Source organism: Petaurus breviceps, unplaced genomic scaffold (assembly GCF_028583685.1).
Source record: "Petaurus breviceps papuanus isolate PSGF00001 unplaced genomic scaffold, PetGlider_PUasm1.0 187, whole genome shotgun sequence".
In the NCBI taxonomy this organism is placed as follows: domain Eukaryota; kingdom Metazoa; phylum Chordata; class Mammalia; order Diprotodontia; family Petauridae; genus Petaurus; species Petaurus breviceps.
In genome coordinates, this window is record NW_027185799.1 from 1,849,440 (window position 1) to 1,869,880 (window position 20,441).

Sequence of the window (20,441 nt, forward strand, 5' to 3'; positions counted from 1 at the left end):
AGGGACAGTAGAAAGATGAACCAACCAGCTGTCTGCTGAAGGTTTTCTGATGAGATCAAAATACAGTAGTGTAAAAGGAAGCTATATTTAATAGGATCAAAGGCCTTGAGCAGAAAGGAGACCTAGAGATTCCAGTATTGTAGAAGGAGAGTTGGAGAGGACCTTGGATTTTTAGTACAATCATCTCATTTTACTTTGAGAAAAATGAGGCCTTAAAGTCACACAGCTAGTAAATGGCAGAATTAGGATTTGAACTCAGGCCCAAGTGATTCTAAGCTACTTGACTCTCCACAGTACCACACTACTTCTTGATTAAATTCAATCTAACTCAGGATTTATCAATCAGCTACTAATATGTGTCCTTAAGGCATTGTGATAAATACTATAGATACAAAGACAAAAATGAAAAATAACCCGTTCTCTTGGAATTCACATTCTACTAATCCAGCATGACTGGGCTTAAGTATGAGGTTTATAAGTTGGCCTCAATACCTAGACTCACAAGGAGCTCCAGTAGTGAATATTTATTTAGTTAAAACTGGATGTCGAGTTCAATCTGACAACAGACTCTTTTAAGGAGTCATTTTCCCTCTCTTGGTCTCCATTCCCTCATTTGTCAAATAAGGGGGACCATGAATTCAGATGGGGAGAAAAAACACCTTTATTTCTATAGAATCCATTTCCTTTGTAACCCTATGTATTTCATCGTATGCACTGCAGGACATTATTTTGATCCATGAGCTTCACCAGGCTGCCAGACCTCTGGAGCCATCCATCAGCTCACAGCTTGCTGATGCTGCCTGGGCTGAGGTGAAGTCTAAGGAACTTCAGAATCTCTTTCCAAGAATGTTCTTGGGCTTCAGCATGAAGTATGGTCTCACCACCCCACAAAACAGGCCTCAGCATAAGGGGATTCTGTGAGGCCAAGCACAAGGGGGAATAGGGAGGCTCTATAAGGTGCCCAGCTCCTGGATAGGAGAGTAGAGTGCCATTGTTTTTTCCATGTCTCCTCAGCTGCTCCATTGCTTGCTCAGCATAAGCTTTGCTATTTATGTTGCAGTCTTTCTCTCCAACAATGAATAGGATATGACCCTGGGCCCTTTCTACTGGCAGGAGAGCATGCTTATTTGCCTCTTCTTGAGGGTTTCCTAATGTAGAATGTATCTCTACTAGCCCCAAATTATTTATTCTTGCCCTTTCAGGAAATATATTTATTGAGTGAATGCTCTCATTTCTATACTTGATACATCCAACTGAAAAAAAGAAGCCACTGATGCAGACTGTGGCTGCCACCTGCTTCAGGAATACTGCCATTGCCAATCCGATCTGGGCCCCTTGGCTCACTGAAACTACTCCGATTCTAGGACCAAGCACCTGAAAATACATAAAAACAGCAAGAATGATTCCATTGGCTTCATTTAGCATTCCAGCATTATGGACTGGAATAATAAAAACTTTCACTGGCGTAGTACTTCATGATGAATATTTCATAAACTAATCTGAATTAAAGTGCATTCAAGTAAACACACATTTATTAAATACCCAGTATAGACTGTATAAAGAGCTTGGGGGTAATAGAGAGTTTAGATAACCCCCTGGAGTTTATAACCTAACAGGAAAGAGTACACACCTCTAGTGGAAAGAAGACTACATTTGGAATAAAGAGAGACAATGAGAGAACCTCTTCAGGTTCTCTGCCTTTTACAAGTGTGACCTCAAGTAAGTCACTGAAAATCTTTGAGATTTTTCTCATCTATAAAATGAGAGGGTTGGACTAGATGATCTCTAATAAGACATCCAACATTTTAGGTCTGACTCCTGTGATAAGACAATTGTAAATCAAATATTATACCAGTTCTGAGTACAGAGAGCATCGTTACTGTCTGGGCAGAGAAAGGCTTCATGAAGAGTCTGCATTTTAGTCAGAAATTTAAAGGATGATTAGGGTTCTGAAAGATGGAGAAATTGAACTAGGGCAGAGCACTAAGCAAAAGCAATAAAAGGTATATATGGAGAATTAAGAATAGTACAGTTGGGGTCGGCTAGGTGGTAAAATGAATAGAGCATCGGCCCCAGAGAGTCAGGAGGACCCCAATTCGGTTCCGGCTTCAGACATTTAACACCCACAAAAAAATACTAGCCATGTAACCTTGGGCAAGTTACTTAACCCCAATTGCCCTCTAAAAAGCAAAAATAATAATAATAATAGTACAGTTGGACTGGAATGAAGAATATGTAGAGATAACATGATATAAGTTGGAAGAGTAGGGGATGCCAGATTGTGGACTCAGTGCCAAGATAAGGAGTCTGTGCTTTATTTTTTGGACAATAGAAAGTCATTACAGGAGTGTGAGCAGGGGAGTAACATGATGAGATCTATACATAATGAAAATTAATCTTTCAGTAGCACAAAGGATGAATTGAAGCTGAGGAAAATGAATACCAGAAGATAATTTAGGAAGATATTGCTATAGTACAACTACAGCAATAATGAAAGTTTATACTAGGGTGATAGCAACAGAGGCTGATAAATCTAAGAGATTATTTCAGACATAATATCAGGGGTATGCTGGCATATATTTAACAACCAGCTCTTTGAACAGTCCAAACAGTCTTTGGGTGTCTGGATAATACACTTTAAAGTTTAATCTGTATTATTGACATTTTCTCCATGACTTTCTTAAGGCTAGACAATCAACAGAGTAATAAATCAAGTCCTGCTCTGTAGTATTTGCCAATTTCTGAGCCATAAATGCTCACACTGATCAATCCTCTCTTATGAGCTGGCACAAACCAGCTCCAGAACACTGCTGTATAGAATCAGTAAGACATGACAACGGATTGGATGTGGGAATTGAGGCAGAGTTCAAAGTAACACTAACTTTTCAAACAGAGAAGACTGGGCTAACAGTAGTGATGAGCACAGAAAAAGTGAAGTCAGAGGAAGCACACATTTTGGTGGAGGCTAGAAAGTTGGGTTTGGAACACAGGCTGGAGATCCAGGAGGAGTCGTCACATAGGAGGGGAGAACAGCTGGCTTGAAGATTAGGAGAAAAGAGAAGAGAAATCTGAAGAGAAGACAGAAGTTCTGGAGTTATCTGCATACTGGTGGATTGTTAAAGTCATGGGATGGAGGGAGTTCACCAAAGGAGAGAGTATAGAGAAAACTGGTCATGAACAGACCTTTAGGGAATATGAACATTCAGGTGTTTAGAAGAGGATGAGAAGCCAGTGAAGGAATAATCCAGGTGGCAAGAAAAGGACCAGGAGGGTATGCAATCTGTGAAGCTAAGGGAGGAGATAAGCTCTGGAGAAGGGAGTGGTCAGCAGGGTCAAATGTTGCCCAAATATCAAGAAGGTTGAGCACTGAGACTAGTAAGATCCTCAGTAACCTTTCAGAGAGCAATTTCTATAAAGGGGAGTCAAGATTAAGCAGGTGGGGAGAAGATGGAGGCACTGACTGTAAGGAATGTGTTGGCAAAAAGAAAGAAGAGAGATGGGATAGCAATTTGATTGGGTAAAAGAATATTTTTCCACATTGGGAGGATAATGGATATATTTGCAGGCAATTAGAAAAGGAACCTAGTGGAAAAAGATGAGAAAGTTCAATGAGGGAGCAAGGGAGAGAAAGGTGTGTGTATGGTGGAGACAGTGTAGGTAGGGGAGGTGATAGGGGGAGAAAAACACAGAGACAGAAAGGGGGAGAGAGAGAAAATGAGAGACAGAGAGGGAGAGAGAGAGAGAGATTGGAGTGCATGTGAAGGGAGAGGGAAAGAAATTGAGAGACAGAAGGGGAGAAAGAGATGTGTGTGTATGTGTATGTGTGTGTGTGTGTATGTGTGTGTGTGTGTGTAAGAGAGAGAGAGAGAGAGAGAGAGAGAGAGAGAGAGATTGGAGTTAGGGGGAAGGGGAGATTAAAGGCACAGGTGGAAGAATTAGGTTTAAGCAGGAATTGAAGGCCTCAGAGATAGGAAGAATGGAGGAAAGATTAAGAGATACTGAGAGGCGGCCAGGTGTCTCAGCGAGTAAGAGCACCGGCTCCAGTGTCGGGATGACCTGGGGATCAAATCTGGGCTCAGATACTCAGCACCACACCCAGAAATAACTGGCTGTGTAACCTTGAGCAAATTACTTAACCCTGATTGCTTTATAAAAAAAGAGATAGATACTGAGAAGTTCTGAAATATGCAGAGAAGCTGAGGAAACTCACCTCAGATGGCTTTAACCTTCTTAAAGAAATAGGAGGTTAATATCATTAAATGTGATTATAGGGGCCAGGAGCAGTCTTGGGAACTTGAAGAGAAAGAAAAAGATTTTAAATGAGGAGAATGATATAGGATTGCTTAGCAGCAGTGAGGGCCCAGCTAAATTTGTAATGTATAATAAGGAAAGAATTTTAAGAGGATCTGGGCTACAGCGGAAGTCCATTTCACGGATATGGGCATAAAGTAATTGTCATAAAGACAGAAGAGTCAAACTGAATGTTTGGCTAGAACATAGTGAAATCAGGAGCAGTATGAAAAAAGGCTTAAAAGTGGGTTTGAAATAGCAGATACATTAGGCAAGATAGTAGAAGCACCCACCCATCAGTCGGTTAACAAACACTTATTAGCACTTACTGTTCTAAGTACAGGGGATGATACAAAGAAAGACAAAAACATGGTCCCTGCTCTCCAGGAGTTCATATTCTAATGAGGATAACAACACGCCAACAACTATGTAATATAAGACATATACAGAGTAGCTAGAAGGTAATCTCAAATAGAAGACAGTAGCAGGGAGTTAGGGAGGAGGGGAAAATCAGAAAAGGCTATTATCTAAAATCAATGCCTCCATTTCTTTTTCTTTCATTGGATTCTAAATTCTCTGTAATCTGGTTTCTGATCTTCTCATTTGATTAAAACTGCTCCCTCCAAAGTCATTAATGATCTCTCAGTTGCCAATCCTCATCCTTCCTGACCTCTCTGATCATTACTGATCATCCTCTTCTCCTGGAATATTTCACCTCTAGGTTTTCAGGACACTGCTCTCTCTTGCTTCTCCTTCTACCTGTCTGACAGCAACTTCTCATTCTCCTTTGTTGCTTCTTCATTCATGTCTCTTCCAATCACCATGGGTGTCATGGCCTCCCACTATACTACCTCGGTTGGTAATTTCATCAGCTCCCATGGATTTCATTACTAATTCTATTCAGATGATGCCCAGATCTATATATTTAGCCTTAACTCCATTACTGAGCTCCAGTCTCATTTCTCCAACTCACAATGCCCAAATAAGAGCTCATTCTCTTTCCCTAAAACTTTACTTCTTCCAGACTTCCCTATTATTGTCAATGATACCACCATCCTCCAGACTTGAAATGTCAATACCATCCTCAAGTCCTCTAGTGTACTCACTCCACTTATCCAATCTGCTGTCAAGTCTTATCATTTCTACCATAATAACATTTCTCATCTCATACACTCCTCCTTTTCTCCACTGACACAGCCAAAACCCAAATGCAGGCATCATCACCTCCCACCTGGGCTACTGCAATAGCTTTCTAGTGGGTCTCTCTGCCTCAAGTCTCTCCCAGCTCCAGTCTATGCTCCACCTTTTTGCTAATATGCAGATTTGACCATATCACTCCTCTATGCAATAAACTCAAGTGGCTTTCTATAACCTCAAAGATCAAATATAAAATGATCTGTCTGGCATTTAAAGCCCTTCAGAACCTAGTTCCTTCCTCCCTTTCCAGTCTTCTTACTATTTTCTCCACTCCTCACACTTTGCAATCCAGTAATACCAACCTGCCCTCTTGCCATTTTTTGCACATGGCATCCATCTCCTCCTCTGTTCCTTTTCTCTGGATGTCCTCCAGGCCTGGAATGTTCTCCCTCCTCCCCTCTACCTACTGCCTCCCCTGGCTTCCTTTAAGACTCAGCTCAGATCTTACATTTGGCAGTGATACAACCTTCAGTGACTTCCTATTACCTGCCAAATAAAGTAAAAACTTCTTAGTTTGACATTCAAGACCCTCCACAGTCTTGCTACACTCTATCTTTCCAGTGTTATTTCTCACTGTATTCCTTTTCATTCTGTGTTCCAGCCACACAGTACTATTCACCAATTCTTGTTCTCAGCTGTCTGCTCCCATCTCCATGTCTTTCCTTACATCCTTTCCCTAAAATGGGCTTCTTCCCTGTCCTCAATTCCCAATCTCCAACAGCTGAAATCCTTGACTTTCTACAAGGCCACTTCTTTCATGCAGACTTCCTTCCCTCAGCTGTCACCTAAAAATTCACTCTCCTTGAATTTCTCGGGGCACTCTGTTTGTACCTTCTTTTGTTCTTATGACCTTCTAGTTTGCAATATAAGTATTTCTCTATATGTCATAGAATAATGAACTCTCATGGTTGTACATGGTTTCTGAGGTCATAGAGTCCAACTCACATCTAAACAATAATCTTAGCTATAATATTTCTCATAAGAAGTGATCCATCTTCCATTTAAAATCTTCCAGTACCTTGATTCCCTTTTAAGGCAGCCTATTTCATTTTGGCTAGCTCTACAGATCATATAACTGTTCCAAAATCTGCCTCCTAACAACTTTCGATCATGATGTCTAGATCTGCCCCCCACACACACGTGTCCAAAACAAACAAATTTAATGTCAATCAACCAATCAACAAGTACATATTAAGCATTTATGTTGCAGCCACTGTGCTAAGTATTTTCACATATCAGTGGGGCATAGTTTAAAGATGGCTAAGATTTTGAGTCAGGAGCAAAGGAGGCTAAATCCTTCTTTGACACTCAACTACCTGTGGGACCTTTGTATGTTACCTGTGCATGTCATTTAACCTCTCAGAGCCTCTCTTTTCACATCTGAAAAATGAGACTAATAGCACTTACTTCACTGGGTTATGAAGATTAACTGGATCAGTAGCCAACTATAATTATCAGGCAATGCATTCACCATAACAAAATTCTAAAACAAAATCATCTTGCATGTTAAAAAAAATCCCTTTTTTTAATATAACTGGTAGGATCCTTAAATACCATCTAGTCCAAATCTTCCCTTCAGTCCCACTCTCATTTTACCTATGACCCAGCTGAGGCCCACTGAAGTTAAATAACTTGACCCTGGTCATTTAGCTAGTTAGCCGTGGGAACAGGGTTAGACACCTGTTTCCCTGGTTCTTCATCTAGTACCATTTTGACTCTGCCACACTGGGAGAATTATATCCACATTTGTATATAATATCATGTCATTTTCTTAATTTGTTAACTTCTCGAGTGAGTTAGCTTAAAAAGGCATGAGCTCTCATGTAAACAGTTCTTTAAGTTTCGTCAAGTCCCTTATGGACCATCTCTCGTTTAATCCTGATGATAGCAAACCAGTGAGGCTGGTTACTATTCTCCTCCTGTTAGAGTTCAAAAACTTGTTCTGTTTACATGCCTAATAAGTGTCTGAGGTGGTCTTCAGGCCTTCCTCACTCCTAAGTTTAAGCTATACTCCTTGTAGCGAGGCTCTGGTAATATTGAGTCTCATTTCTCATAAAGAGCATCAAAGCATACACTGAAATAGACAGTAGATGAATGTATCCCATAAGTGGTTTGGAAAAAGAAATCTAGGTGAGCTGATTAGAGCAGGAAGAGAAAGAAGAGAATAACTGATTGAGGACCTGTCTTCCTTTAGAGTAGAAATCACAAGCCTGGAGAAGCAAACCATGCTCATGAAAAGGACACACAAGAGAGGATTAGTTAGTCATTTGGAATCAGGGATTGCATAAGAAATTAGACACAAAGGTTAAACCAAATTGTGAGCTCTAAATACCTTGGGATGACTTAGGAGGAAATCAGCAGCTTCTTCAAAGTATTTGATATCCACTACACCTGGGGTTTTGGGCAGGTCTTCGTAGGCAAAGTGAGCTAAGGCCAATGCAGCAAAGCCACGACTGGCCAAGAGACTGGCCCGATACTCAACCAGTCCACCGATGTGACCAAATAAATCAATTACTCCAGGGAAAGGGCCTTCTCCTGAAGAAAATTTTAAAAGGATTTTATGGTGAGAAAAGAAAAGAGACTATGAAAAGAGAGAGTCAAGAAAGAAGGAGGAAAGAAACAATATATTTAGAATTTGGGCATGAATACATAGCATCACAAAGAGAATTTCTCAGTCTCTTCATATATGCTATATATAGCTGATTCCTTAATTTTACTGCCTATCCTCTGAGTTTATCCCCAATTTATTCTCTCTATATCTTATTTGCACAGTCTTCTTTTTACATGTAGTCTCTCCCATTAGAATATGAACTGCCTGAGGGAAGGGACTATTTTTTCCTTCCTTTGTATTCCCCACCCTTGTACTTAATAAATACTTGGTGACTAAGTACTCCGGATTCTAGATGAGAGCTGCTGAAGCTGATGGACCCATTCTGAATACATATATCTGTAATTTCACAAGCAGAAGAACTCACTGCCAAAGTAACTCATAAGCCCTCTAAGTCTCAGCTATCTGATGCAAATAAATGTTGACACCTGCCCAGAATCATTGAGTTCCTAAGTGTCAGAACCAGGATTTGAACTCAGATTTATTCTGACTCCAAGCCAGGACTCTAGCTACTATGTAACCTTAAATTGATATCTATAAGGCAGAAGTCCTGACTGTGTCCCAATTGTGTCGATTTTGTTTCTTTGGTGGGGATCTGAAGTCAAAGCAAGATTGGCAAAAAAAGCAGGTAAAGAAGATAAGTGGAATGATGGGACTGGGCAGAATGACAAGATATAAAAGGGAGAACAAGAAGGTCTGCCTCTCCCTGTTCTGTCAAGGCTCAGTTTTTCCTGAATGAGAGTGTCCACTGCAATGAGTACAGACTGTGAAATGCTCACCTAATGAACTCCATCATCTCTCTTTTTAAAAAATTTATATACTTTTAGTTTAGAACATTCAGTTCCACAAGCTTTTGAGTTCCAAATTTCCTCCCCCCTTCCTCTCTTCCCCCCTCCCCCCATGGTGGCAGGCAATCTGATACAGGTTTTACATGTACCTTCACATTAAACATTAGGTTGTAAAGAGTTACAACCAATGGAATGAACAAGAAAGAAGAAACAAAACAAAACAAAAGAGAGAGAAAACTTGTAGTTTGCTTCAATCTCCATTCAGACTCTGTAATTCTTTCTCTGCTTGTGGATAGTCTTTTCCAGCATGAGTCCTTTGGAGTTGTCTTAGAACCTTGCATTGCTGAGAAGAGCCAAGTCTATTAAAGTTAGTCATCATAGATACAGTGTCTGTAATTGTGTACAATGTTCTCCTGGTTTGCTCCCCTCACTCAGCATCAGTTGAAGTCTCTCCAGGTTATCATGAAGTCTGTCTGCTCCTCATTTCTTCTAGCACAATAGTATTCCATTACATTCACATACAACAATTTTTTTAGCCATTCCCTAATTGATGGGCATTCCCTTGATTTCCAATTCTTTGCCACCACAAAAAGAACTGCTATAAATATTTTTGTACATATGGGTCCTCCTCCCACTTGTATGATATCTTTGGGATACAGTCCTAGAAGTGGTATTGCCAGGCCTAAGGGTATGCACTTTTTATAGCCCTTTGGGCATAGTTCCAAATTGTTCTCTAGAATGGTTGGATCAGTTCACAACTCCAACAGTGCATTAGTATTCCAGTTTTCCCACATCTTCTCCAGCATTTATCATTTTCCTGTTTTGTCATCTTAGCCAATCTGACCTGTAAGATATGGTACCTAAGAGTTCTTTTGATTTGCATTTCTCTAATCAATAACAATTTAGAGTATTTTTTCATATGATTATAGATATCTTTAATTTCTTCATCTGAAAACTGCCTGTTGATATCTTTTGACTATCAATTGGGGGGAATGACTTGTATTCTTATAAATTTGACTCTGTTCTCTGTATATTTTAGAAATGAGGCCTTTATCAGAGACACTGGTTGTAAAAATTCTTTCCCAATTTTCTGCTTCCCTCCTAATCTTGGTTACATTGGCTTTGTACAAAAACTTTTCAATTTAATGTAATCAAAATTATCCATTTTGCAATGCTCTCTATCTCTTGTTTGGTCATAAATTCTTTCCTTCTCCATAAATTTGACAGGTAAACTATTCCTTGCTCTCCCAGATTACTTACAGTATTAGCCTTTATATCTAAAATATGAACCCATTTTGACTTTATTTTGGTATACTGGTCTATGCTCAGTTTCTGCCGTACTGTTTTCCAGTTTTCCCTGCAGTTTTTATCAGATAATGAATCCTTATCTCAGAAGCTGAAGTCTTTGGGTTTATCAAACAGTAGATTACCATAGTCATTGACTGCTGTGTCTTGTGTACCTACCTAGTCTACTGATCCACCACTCTATGTTTTAGTCAGTACCAAGTAGTTTTTGATGGTATAATACAGTTTAAAATCTTGTATGGCTATGCCACCTTCCCTAGCATTTCTTTTCATTAATTCCCTTGATATTCTGGACCTTTCATTTTTCCAGATGAATTTTGTTATTATTTTTTCTAGCTCTATAAAATAATTTTTGGTAGTTTGATTGGTATGGCACTAAACAGGCAAGTTAATTTAGGTAAAATTGTCATTTTTATTACATTAGCTCAGCCTACCCAAGAGCAACTGATGTCTTTCCAATTATTTAGGTCTGACTTTATTTGTGTGAAAAGAGTTTTGTAATTGTGTTCATATAGTTCCTGGGTTACCTTCTCTTTTAACATAGTGATGGGAAACCTCTAAGATAAAAAAGGTCAATATCCTACACAATGAACAAGCTACCTATAGGTCACGAGGTTACCACATCCCATCACAAATCTCAGTAGATGGTGGGTAGGAGTGGAAAACAAAGCCATAACCAACAATTTGTAGGACTGCATCAAGTGGGGAGGGGGACACACTTAACTAGAGTATGTCTTCTGAAAGTAAAGACATCTTGCCCTGAAATATCATGAGGTTTCTATGAAACTGGACTGACAGCTATTGGGCAGATGTGTGGGGGCACAGGTATAGAAGGGATGTTCACTTGGGGAAGGGTAGACATTGGGAGGTAGAAGATGGGAGTTACAGGTGAGCCAATAAGGGGGTAGGACACTATTAGGTTTCTAAGCTATTGAAAAGAAGGAATTCCACAGCAAGGAGAGATGTCTTCTAAGATGCTGCTATTGGTACCCTCTAAATTTTCCAACCTGGGTCAAAGCCCCACTGCCTTTACCCTAGTCATAACTCTTCTTGTAAAACTGGAAGCAATATCAATGGATACAATCAATTAACAAGTACTTATTAATTTCCTATTCTGTGTCAGACACTACTAGCACTATGGATATAAAGACAAAAATGAAAGAGACTTCACCCTCAAGGAGCTTATATTCTAATGTGGGAGGCAACCTGTACATATATGAGTATATACATAATATTAACACAATTAATACAAGGTAGTTGTAGATAGGAGAGCATTAGTGGCTATGGGTATATGAAAGGCTTCAGGTAGAAGATGATTCTTTAGCTGATTCTGGAAAGAATTTAGGGGTTCCAAGAGGCAAAGACAAGGAAGGAGTGTGTTCTAAGCATAAGGGACAACTAATGCAAAGGGATGGAAGTGGAAGGTGGAACATCCTGTGAGAGGCCCAACAAGCAGGTCCAGATAGTTATAGTAGAGAGTTTGGGAAGGGGAGCAGTGTGTCCAAAGACTGGAAAGGGAGGGAATGGTCAAGTTGTGAAGAGATTTTAGAGCCAGATAGAGGAGTCTGTAGTTGATCCTAGAGTTAACAGGGACTCACTTCTCTTTACAAATATTATTATATAGTCAAACCTATACTTCAGGTAATTCTTTGTTCTTAGGTGGAATATGGATTGGTGCGGGAAAAAGATTTGAGACAGAGAGATCAGATAGAAGGATCATGGATCATAAATTTAGAGCTGTAAGGAACCATAGAAAACATTGTATGTAACTTCCTCATTTTATAGATGAAGAAACTGAGGCACAGAGAGGTCAACTGACTTTCCCTGGGTCACACAGCCAATGCATGACCTTCTGAGGAATGGTTCAAACTCAGGTCTTCCTGGCACTAAGACCAGCATTTTATCTGCTGTCCTCAGACTGTAACAATAGAATATGAGAAAAACGATGGGGGTCTGAACTAGGAATAAAGTTATATGAGTAGAAAGAACAGAGTGCATATGAGAGATACCATAGAGAAATAGCCAGATTTGGCAACTGATCATGTGGATTGACTAAGAGTGAGAAATTTAGAATGACTACAAGGTTATAAACCTGGTTGACTCAGTCTGACAGTCAGTCAGTCAATAAACATTTATTGTTTGGCAATGAGTAGTAATGGGCAGTGGACAGACTCATTTTCCTGAGTTCAAATCCTGCCTCAGATACTTCCTAACAATGTGACCCCATGAAAATCACTTAACCCTATTTGTCTTAGAGTCCACATCTGTAAAATGAGCTGGAGAAGAAAATGGCAAAACAATCCCAGTATCTTTGCCAAGAAAATCCAAAATGGAGTCACAAAGAGCCAGACACAACTGAAAACAACTGAACAACAGCAAAACTGAAAGTACCTGGAACTTCACCATAATAAAGAATTCTGAAAAGAGGTAAGGGTTGGGGGCTGGGGACAGAGGGCAGGGAAGACAATGAATTTTGTTTTAGGGTTATTGAGTTTGTCCTCATTGAGTGCTGTGTCCAGTTTGGAATGCCCAATAGGCAGTTAGTGCTGTGAGACTGAAAGTCAGGGAGGAAAACAAAGGCTGGATCCTAGGGACCATCTGCTTGGAGAGAACATATATATATATAATTTTTTTTAAAAGCAATTGGGGTTAAGTAACTTGCTCAAGGTTACACGGCCAGTTATTATTTCTGGGTGTGGTGCTGAGTATCTAAGCCCGGATTTGAGCCAGGTCGTCCCAACACTGGAACCGGTGCTCTTACTCGCTGAGCCACCTGGCCACCCCTAAGCAATTGGGGTTAAGTAACTTGCTCAAGGTTACACGGCCAGGTGTTTCTGGGTGGGTGCCAAGTGTCCGAGCCTGGGATTCGATCTCCAGGGCTTCTCAACACTGGAGCCGGTGCTCCCACTCGCTGTGCTACCTGGCCTCCCCTTGGAGAGAATATATTGAACCTATGGAAGCTGATGGTTATCATTGAGTGAAAGAGCAAAGAAGAAAAGGGGAAGCAGCAGGTTAGTTTCAGGTCAGTTATATGTCCTCAGTCTGAACTGCCATTTCAGACATGGGAGTGGGAACTAGACTAGAGAATGAGCTTTTTCCATATTTCTAGGCTACCTTGGTCATTGATGAGGTGGCTGGGCCTGTGTGCTCGGACCCTAATTTCAAAAGCATCTTTCTCTCTACCCTCAGAGCACAATCTCTACCCATCTCACCCCACCCACAACACTATGCCTAGCAATCATTTATGACTAGGCCCCAGACAAAAGCTTATCTCCCCTTGTTACAATAATAAGCTCCATCTTCGAAAACTTCACTAGATTATCTACAAGTAACTCCTTAGCTCATTATATACATCCCAAATCCCTCCCTATATGTGCCTTAGGCTTGGGATATATGTATACTCCCAACATCCATCTTGTCAAACATGACATTGATGGGTGGAAGGAAGCTTGGTCAGCCCTGACCTCTAACTGACTTAGTGATGTCTAAAACCACACCTCTATGTAGCCCTGCCTTGGGCTATTTCCCAGTGAATTCTGGTCAATATGCCTGGGCAGTAGATATTAAAAGTGCATGTTCCTTTAAGAACTGACCACTCCTTAACCACTCCCTAATCCCACCATGACTCACCTACTTAGCACATTTGGCACATGTTACACTATAGTTTACCCTACATAAATTTTAACTGTATCCCCTTTAAGGTTGAAGGTTCCCTAAGAACTCTTGCCCGCTGTATAGCCTAACAATAAATCTTTGTCACCTTGACTTAGAGAACACTTGAGTCCATGATTTCATTCCAGGTTGCTTTCCAGGGACTCTGGTTATTGGGGTTCCTGGACTCCCTGAACCCCACCGTCAGTAATAAGCTTCCACTGGAGCCTGGAAACTTTGTTTCTCAGTGTGACAAAGTAACCCAAGGGATCATTAACAGGAAAGTGACTGCTCTAGCTCCAGAATGGTTCATATCAGCCAAATATTTGGGACTTGGCTAAAAACAGGGTATGATCCAAAGAACGTCTCATGCTGAATCCTGATGACACTGAGAATATCATTACTCACCTATATGCTTGAAGAGAGAGATAAGCCCACCAAAAAGAGAAGAAATTAGATTGAGAATGAATGAACAAGAACGGCTCATTCAATACTCACCTGGTGGAAGAAAGAGAATTCCTCGAATTTGACCTTTCCTTATCGGGATTCGTTGTACTTCAGGTGCTGAGTACCATCGTTCCACAGTCTCACTGGCCTTAAGAGATTCAGGTGATTCACTGAAAACTATGTCTGAATCATGTACAGACAGTTGAACTAGAAAGGGACTGTTTATCACATCCCGTTTCAGTAGCCTAGATAAAATCTTCTTAGGTTTCAAGGACCAGAAGAGGCCCATGGGATGAATGCCCACATAGTCCCCTCCAAGTGCTGCTGCACGCTCCAGGTCTATCTCTCCACCTTTATCAGCCCTATAGAAAACTTGAGAAAAAAAGAGCTCTCCTTTTTCATCTGTCAGTTTTGCCTGCAGCGCTACCAGCTGGTAAGGGAGCAGGCCAGTTACTCGGATGGACAGCGGCTCATCAACAAGTGCTGTTTTCGGGTGGACTATTATCTGGATCATTGTTGGAATCACAAACTAGAGAAGTTCCTACTGGACAGTTTTTAATCAAAACTGAAGGTCTAAAAAAAGAAAAATAAATAAAGTGATTCAGCAAGAAAGACATTAGATCGGGACACAAGACCTGGCTATGAGTCTTTTTCCTTTTTTTCCAAATGCTTTATTAACTTCTGATTTACATCATTCATTTCCACCAGATTTTGAGTTATAAATTTTCCACTGGAAAAGTTGAAAGGTATATGGGAGAGAGCAGATTGGAGGAAGGGATATTCTGTGGGACTGCCATTTTGGGGGGGTGGGTAGGGGAAAAACAGGGAGAAAATGGATGGACTTGTTGATGTGAAAAGAGAGTCCTGAACTGGGAGGAGCTGGTGACGTAGATTTGGAGAGACTCAAGAGAGAGGCAGAAGAACTTTTTGGAAGCAGCATCTCGTGGAGGCAGAGAGAGAGACTGATAGAATTGCTGAGGGCCACTTTGAATTGCCCTGGACTTTTGAGACCTGCCCCCGGAGCTGCCAAGGACTGAGGAGACATGGCTGTTTTGCTGGTACTTTGTCTGTCTGTTTTGATGTTGTTTTGCCAGATTTGTCCACTGGTGAAAGACAGTCCTTTTGTTGAAGAAGTCCTGGAACTTGGCTTTTGGTTAAGAAGCCCTGAGACTGTCCTGCAGACAGAGAGTGAATACTGTCCACTGGTGAAGGACAGTGCTGTTGTTGCAGGGGTCTGGGAACCTTTCTGTTGGTTCAGAAGCCCTGAAGAAGGATTCTCTTGTTGTGTGTTTACAGAAATCCTGGGAGAGGGTTTTGCTAATGTTTTCAGGGGTTCTAGGACTGTTCTACAGACAGAGGATGAATTAATGAAGGGACTGGCAATGTATCTTGTGGCCTTGCTAAGCCTTGTCTCCCCAGGAACTAAGATTGCTGAGAACTTGCCTCCTGTCAAGATGAAGAAAAGACCTCCATTTGGGTATTAAGTGCTGTGTTTAAACTTGATGTAACTCTGGGGTAGATTCAATTGTGATCCAGGGGTGGGGAACTTTTGACCTTTCTGTGTTCTATGATTGACAAATGAATGTACTTTACTTAGATTGGAAACTAATCTCCATTTGAGAAGAGGGGCTTTGTGGTGGACTAAATGAAGGTACAGCTTAGGGGTAAAGTAGTATTTAGAACCAGGACTTTGTAATTGATTGAATGATTGGAAGGTCCTGGGGTGGGGTAGTACTTGGAGATTATTTAATCACCCTTAGTCAATGCTGTATTTTGAATGATGTCATGTTTTGACCTTCTCTGTTCTTGGTTTGTCACTGAATAAAATGGAGAGCACCTATGCTGGTATTTTGAACCTTGGGAAGTTGCCTTTCCTTGGCATTACATTACAATCACCCACATCCATATTAAATTATTTCCAGGTACCTAAGGTAGTACATGAAATGTCAACCCCTGTGGTCCCTACCTGTAGGGATTCACAATCTGAGAGAGAACTGGAGAAAACCATCACTGTCAATAATCATTTTCAAAGTTAAGCTCTAAAGACACAGATAAAACTTTGTGCCAGATTAGGAGGAGGAGGAGGTATGGAGTGATTGCCATCTACACTGGTGGAGGGGGGCCCAGTGAAACCATAGGTAGGCTCTATTAAAATGGTAGCAGATCCAGGGCAGGAATTCAAGTCTCCTTACCATTTCTGTTATAATGTGCATTAGATAGACAGATAGACAGACAGACAGAATTTCTAGGGAGGTTTGCAATTCATTTCATATGTGGAAGATTGAGGGACTCCAAGGGCTGCCACAGTGGAAACCGAGTCCTCAAACTATGCAAAAAGTGGTACCATCTCACTATGCTTTCCAGACTGCAGGAGGAAGCCACATAAAAGGTTGGAAACAGGGCGAGACACAGTGGGAGGTTCAGCTCTCTCCTGCACCCTTTATCTGTTTCTTGGATTCCTCCCTGGAGAGAGACTTTCATAATTTTTTCCATGCTGTTTGGAATAACTACGCTTTCTTTGTGGTTGAGGTAGCAGCCTGTAGTCTGTTTGTGGTTTTGGCCACAGCTGAGCCCCTGAGGCTACAACCCAGGTTGGGTGCCATTAACTAATTAGCTAGACAGATCCTGAACATCTGTGGTAGTCACAAAGGAAATCTGTAGTGGAAACAAAGTTCAAAGTATAGAGATACATGACAAAGTAATAAAAATGGAATGAGGCTGGACCAGCTAATGACACTCTTGCTGCAATGAAATAGACTAGTCTGTAAACCCCAGATTTTTCTCCTTTTCTCTGATTTCTTAATGAAATGATCTTGACAAAGTTTGAAATGCACAACTCCTTCCCTTAGTCTTTCCCACATCTAGGGTGAAAGGAGACAATGAGAAAGAGAGACACAAAGAAAGACAGATAGAAACAGAGACATGTTGCAACCTTCTGTGACTTCTCTGTGATTCTTTTCCATATGATCAAAAGGTACACTGGAAGTAGCGTCAACTGTTAAATTTTCAGTGTGAACATTTACACTTTGGATATCAAGCTACGAGCAGTGCTTGATAGAATGTTTTGTTGATTTCTAGACTTAAGAAAGTGATGAAGCGAATGTTAATAATGTTAATTAATAATAAGTGTATTATGAGGAATTTTTCTTTTTTGGAAGAGCCTGTTGTTAAACATTTATCAGCACACTAATTTATTCTTCCACAAACACTCTGCAGAGGATCTACCCAATGCATTCAAGGTCTTTAGAGTTTTGACGATTTCATGGATATCCATGCAGCACTTGGGCTGTCTGTCTAGTAAAGAATAGTTGAAAGAGTGATGAATTTAGAGAACAGAAGACCTAGGTTTGAATCCTGACTCTGCCTGTGTGACCACGGGTCAGTTATATACCCTATCTTATTTAAAGTTTCCTCATCTGTAAAATGAGGGAGATTGGCCTAGATAAATCCTAGCACACTTCATTTGGCCTTCAGCTAGACCTGTGTAATGCAACTCAAGTGAACTCAACAACTTTTTATTTAGTATCTGCTACCTACAAGGCACTATTCTAGGAAGCTGCAAGAAATAAATCTACTCGACCGCAAAGAGTTCACAGACTAATTGGTGGGCCTATAGATGCCAACCAGAGCAGAGCGAGATTTTTTTTCACATCATGTTAATTTCAAGTCAACTATCTGCAGACAGAGAAAGAACTGATCCAGGAATCAGGCTGGTCCTTCATCATTAGCTCTGGATTTTCTCAGTGTTATTGCCATTCCATATGGCCAGCACAGGTTTTCCCATTGAAGCCTGTCTGATATCCTGAGATCCAGGGCTGTGCCCTGTTCTGGGATTCTGGCCAGAAGATGTTAGCTGCCTTTCATGATTTTTATACATTCTTAGATGCTATTCATATGGCTTGGAAATCATCAAGGCCATGATTATCGTCAAGGCCTAACTTGACATTACCGTCTGGCATCTTGAAATTGAATAAAGCAGTATTAGAAAACTAAGAGACCTATAATTACCTTCTTTGTTTCATTACTCTTATAAAAATCTTGCTCATGGTATCAATAAACGGATTGCATTGATGATCTCACCTGGACCACGATTACACATCACACTTTCTCAGGCTAGTGTGTCAGTTTAGAGCTGGCTTAAGAAACCACTCAAGTTATCTCTACATAGAAATATGTATAGAACAATTTTACATAGATGTACACCAATTTGTGTCTAATGGTAACCATGGGGGAAGAGAGGGAGAGAAGGGAAAAAAAGAAGAAAAAAAAATTTACATGACAATTTTGTTACATATTTAAAAGGAATAGCAAGTTGTGCCCAATAGATTTGCAGTTTCATGCACAATCATCTTTTTTATGGTACTGTGTTATGGAAATGCTTGTTTTATTCCATAAATTAAAAACAATAAGTAAATAAATATTTCAATCCAGAAGCTGTGCAGATTATTATGTCTTCGGTCCTACCCATGAGGGCTGGCATCAATACTTACCTGGTCGCCTCTACCACCCTCCGGATGTTTCCGGGTTGGACAGAACAGTCAGACACCAAAGTAGAGTGCACAGCTACATTTATTCACCTCCTTCTCTCTCTCCCCTGGCCTCTCCTCCTCTGCCCTTTTTATCCTCCACCAGACCTGCTTCCTCCTGTGCCTCAGCAACAGGCTCATCATAGTCGGGGAGAACTATCCTGTTCATGGTGCTCACTCAATATCCCAGGCCCCAGTCTCCCAGTTCCTTATCTATAGTCACATCAGAGCCAAGAAAAAGAACATACAGGATGTGGCCTCTTACACCCAGGTGCCTTAAGCCACCAGAGTTGTGCTATCAGCAAAAGAAAACTCTGAGTGCGCAGCTCGGTCAAGATCTTAAAGGGCCCTTACAATTATCCACCTCCAGAATAAGGCTTTTTATAAAACAATCTTTAAAGAAAAAAAAATTAGCCTGGAAGTGTGAAACCCTCTTTTACTCTTCCCTTCAGTAATGGCTACCTTTCTCACTAAGTTATAAGAAAAAAAAATGTGTCATTCTCAATGAGAATATCATCACCTGCCTGAGCTGAAATAGTACCTTCACATTCTCTCCATAGATTATAAGACATATTTCCTCCCTCTGAACTTCCATAATTCAGATATATGTGACCATGCATTTTTGTATAGAAAATGCACTTAAATTAGGGCATGCCAGCAGAATAGGATGAATAAGTTCCTTTCAAAACAAAGTGGAAAGTGTTATGTAAATGCCTAAGTTCTAGGTAAACATGGACATTGAACTGAAAAATTGTTTTCAATTCCTAGCTGCTCCAGGACAGATTTTCAAGTCAGTTTAAAAGTACCTGGTCTGAAGCTCTCGAAACTCCAGTTGATTCCTGAAAAATCCAGTAGCTGGATTTTCCCACTGTCTCCTCTCCTGTAGCTGATGGGAAAATAAGGAAAAAAAATTGGTTCTCAGTCCTGACTTCAGACATTCAAAGGTGTGCTCTCCAGTACTAAAAAGAGAGAGCCTTCTCTCAAGTTGCCTTCCTTTACTGGAACCTCTTCTAGTTGACTGTCAACCATTCCTAATCTAGCTGTGACTTGGACTGTTCTCCTCCTTTCCCTTCAAAGTTTTAAATTCTGCTCCTTTTGTAACCCCAGTTCCAAAGAGGATTGGTACAGGACTCCCTTCTCATAGGTGGAGATGATTGTCCTTGCCCTTTGTGAAGGGTGTGGCAGAGTTGGCCTGAGGAAGAGAACTTCCCTCTCTTAAATTTTCTGGTGTTATTGTCCCTTAGGTGCTTCTGGCTTCCAGCTTCAAGAAGGAAGATAGAAGGGACTGACCTCAATTTCAAGTCCTGAGGAAAAAAGACTCCAGGAAAACAGGGTAAAACCAGACAGTTTCTATTTCCAGTGTTTCACTAGAAACTACAGAAACTCTCTCTTGGTTGAACTGAGTTACCTTTCCCCCAATGGGGGAACGCCTTCACTCTCTATTGTCTGGTATAGATTCTCCTATGTTTACTTTTTCTGATTTCTATCTTATAACCAATTTTGATAAATGGGTTTTCTGGCTGAGTATGTATGTTAATCATGGAACTGGCATTTTTGTGAGAAGGGAGTCATGTCTTGGGCATAGAGAGTTTACTGTCCTCCTTTCCCCCACTAATAAAAAAAAAACCC

The 20,441-nt window shown here is 40.6% G+C and overlaps 1 protein-coding gene across 1 annotated transcript; it reads right to left on the reverse strand.

Moving 5' to 3' along the window:
• Positions 1–304: 304 nt before the first annotated feature.
• Positions 305–19,876, reverse strand: BAAT (bile acid-CoA:amino acid N-acyltransferase). Its single transcript, XM_069090560.1, has 4 exons — positions 19,619–19,876; positions 14,338–14,859; positions 7,820–8,022; positions 305–1,374 (listed from the first exon to the last, which is right to left on the reverse strand). The coding sequence occupies exons 2-4, from the start codon at positions 14,798–14,800 to the stop codon at positions 781–783; spliced, it is 1,260 nt and encodes a 419-aa protein (XP_068946661.1). The 5' UTR covers positions 14,801–14,859; positions 19,619–19,876; the 3' UTR covers positions 305–780.
• Positions 19,877–20,441: the final 565 nt, after the last annotated feature.

Bases quoted from the DNA above. Each gene is read 5' to 3' on its own strand.
- BAAT (XM_069090560.1), bottom strand. From the start codon at position 14,800: ATGATCCAGATAATAGTCCACCCGAAAACAGCACTTGTTGATGAGCCG. The intron at 8,023-14,337 runs GTGAGTATTGAA...AATTTTCTTCAG, and splicing joins AATTCTCTTTCTTCCACCAG to GAGAAGGCCCTTTCCCTGGA. The intron at 1,375-7,819 runs GTATTTAGAGCT...ATGTATTTTCAG, and splicing joins TCCTCCTAAGTCATCCCAAG to GTGCTTGGTCCTAGAATCGG.